This window comes from Condylura cristata, unplaced genomic scaffold, assembly GCF_000260355.1.
Source record: "Condylura cristata isolate star-nosed mole 26May11 unplaced genomic scaffold, ConCri1.0 scaffold00023, whole genome shotgun sequence".
In the NCBI taxonomy this organism is placed as follows: domain Eukaryota; kingdom Metazoa; phylum Chordata; class Mammalia; order Eulipotyphla; family Talpidae; genus Condylura; species Condylura cristata.
This window is the reverse complement of record NW_004567124.1, coordinates 35,198,123-35,200,586: the sequence shown is the minus strand read 5'-3', so window position 1 is coordinate 35,200,586 and position 2,464 is coordinate 35,198,123. Positions and strand designations below refer to the sequence as shown.

The 2,464-nt window shown below is 31.4% G+C and overlaps 1 protein-coding gene across 4 annotated transcripts in view; it reads right to left on the bottom strand.

Moving 5' to 3' along the window:
• Positions 1-2,464, bottom strand: part of SCAPER (S-phase cyclin A-associated protein in the ER) — a 398,115-nt gene that overhangs the window by 318,026 nt on the left and 77,625 nt on the right. For all 4 annotated transcript variants that reach the window (XM_004688004.2, XM_004688005.2, XM_012728648.1 and 1 more), the window contains exon 7: positions 2,004-2,164. In XM_004688004.2, the coding sequence (XP_004688061.1) occupies positions 2,004-2,164 (161 nt within the window). The remainder of the gene's footprint in view (positions 1-2,003; positions 2,165-2,464) is intronic.

Genomic DNA, 2,464 nt, shown 5'->3' with positions numbered 1-2,464 from the left:
ATGATTATAGATTTTTCAATTATTCTCTTTTATTTTTGTCCATTTTTGCTTTACTACCTACATATAAATTTATAATTACTTTATCTGTTAAAAATAACCCTTCAGTAATTAAAAAATATTGCTCTAATTTTAACATCTTTGTTTTCAATATTGTATGCACACCCTCCAATGTATCTCTCAGGTTAGATACCATCTTCTTTTACCTTTACTAGAGAATATCAAACCAATATTCAGCTAGGTAAGATAAGTAGAATCATCATACTATTTAGAGTTGAGAAGGAGAAATTAAGATGTTTCTTAGTATTTTAAGATATCAGCTCTCACCAATTTCCAACTACCAGAAATTCCATGAGGCAAACTGGATTGTTCTAAAGTTTTATCCATTTTGAGCCAGGTATCTGCTCAGTTACTTAAATATCACTTGTGATCTTTCTACTTTCCACTATTCAAAATTTGTTCATATCATCTTTCTTCTGGAATTTTTTCCTTTTAAGTCCTATTTCCAAATCCTTTAATATCATTTTAGTTGAATTCAGGGAAAGTGTAAAGTAAATGTAAATTTTCAATCTGTCATCTTCAACAAAAATAATTTTTATAACCTATCACCACAAATGTCAATACTAGAGCCACTGTTTTATGAATTACTTAATACACCAAAATTTACCAAGCATAACAGTGCACTGGAAAACATCATGCTTAGTGAAGTAAGCCAGAAAGAAAAGTAAAAATACCGGATGATTTCACTCATAGCAGGAGTATAAAGGATCAGGGGAGAAAATAATAATAATAATGATAATGAACAATTATATACCAAAGACATTTTACGGGGGTGCAATGGGTAATGGGATCAAAAACAGTGGGGGGAGGAAAGTACACTAAACTATGGTGATAGCACATGGGTGATTTGGTGATGGGAAACCCATGGGGATTACAACTGAGATGGGAAAAGGCACAAAATGATGTAAAAATAAACTATTATATTATTTTAAAAAAAAACCACTATGTGCTAGTACCATGACATCTTTAAGATTTATAATGTTGATTTTTAACACATTTCTTTCAGGCACTAAACTAAACTTAGAGAAAAGTAAACCATAGAAAGAATTCATGCCTTCATTCTCAATTTTCTACTCATCTTTATAAAAGATTCAAGGACTGCACAGAGTGGTTAAATATGAGAAATATTATATGAAATAAATCAACAAAACTGACTAAGACTAAAATGGAGAAACAAAATTCTATTCATAATGAAAAATGGGAATGCCTTCGTTATGTTCAAAATAATAACAATCTGAACATAAAAGCTACAAAATGATCTTTCATTGAAAGAAGCAGCAGCATTCTCATGTTGCTCCTATAAATTCACTATTACTATTATTCTAGAGTTCAAGTATCTATAGGTGTAAACATATAAAATCCTCTCTAGATTTCCATATAAAAAGATTTTATGAAGGGGAATTCTTACAGGACAATTCTGAGCGAGACACTCAGAATAATAGCCCTTCTATTCACTTACGCACCCTAGTAATTTTGATTGTATAGTAATTCTGATGGCAAAGAACACAGATGTGTGAGCAAAGACAAACACAGAATATTATATTATGTTAACAAGATAACCCTCAAATACTAATGGAATGAAGTAAGGACATGCTACTTCAAGGTATAGGCTTCCTAGAGGACAGTCTAGCCTACTGTAAGTCAAAAAAGAGTTAAAAAGACATTATGAATGAACTGACAAAAGAAATCACTCTCTTAAAATTTATACAGTACTAACCTGAGACAAGCATGAGCCCCTTAAACTTTTATGTAATGTTGAAAGGTAGTTATATTCAATTTTTAAGATTATTTTATCATTTTTAAAACTAAGGCAAATAATATCACACAGGTGATACAAATTTTAAAAATACAATACATAATGCTATTAGCAACCAAATTTCAAGTACAGTATCTCCTTATTTATCTACCAGTCTGCTACATAAAAAGACTGATTCAAAGTCACTTGCCATTTTTGCGGGAAGACTTCTGCATTGCCAATGGTGGGCAAGACTGGGAAGGTGCTACATCTGAAGAAGCAATTGAGCCTGTATGATGAGCCTTTACCTTGTCAGCCCAACTCACACCGGTGGGGGCCAATCGGGGAGCAGCCACTGTGCCAGGTGAACCCCTACAGAGAAAATGAGTACATTAATATTAAGTCAAATATAAAAGTTAAAATTTAAATATAGCACTTACTACATTTTAAAACCAATAAATTATATATGTGTTTATCCACCTACACAGAGCAATACACTATTATAGCAATTTAATGCAAGTATATTAGATCATACTATGATCTAATACTTCATGAAGTTAATATACATTGCTGGGGAAACGAACATAGAGGCTCTCATATGTAAATAGGAAATCTTGGAAAATAATGCATGTTTACCTTAGACTTTTTGTTTTCACTTAAAATTATGTTTTA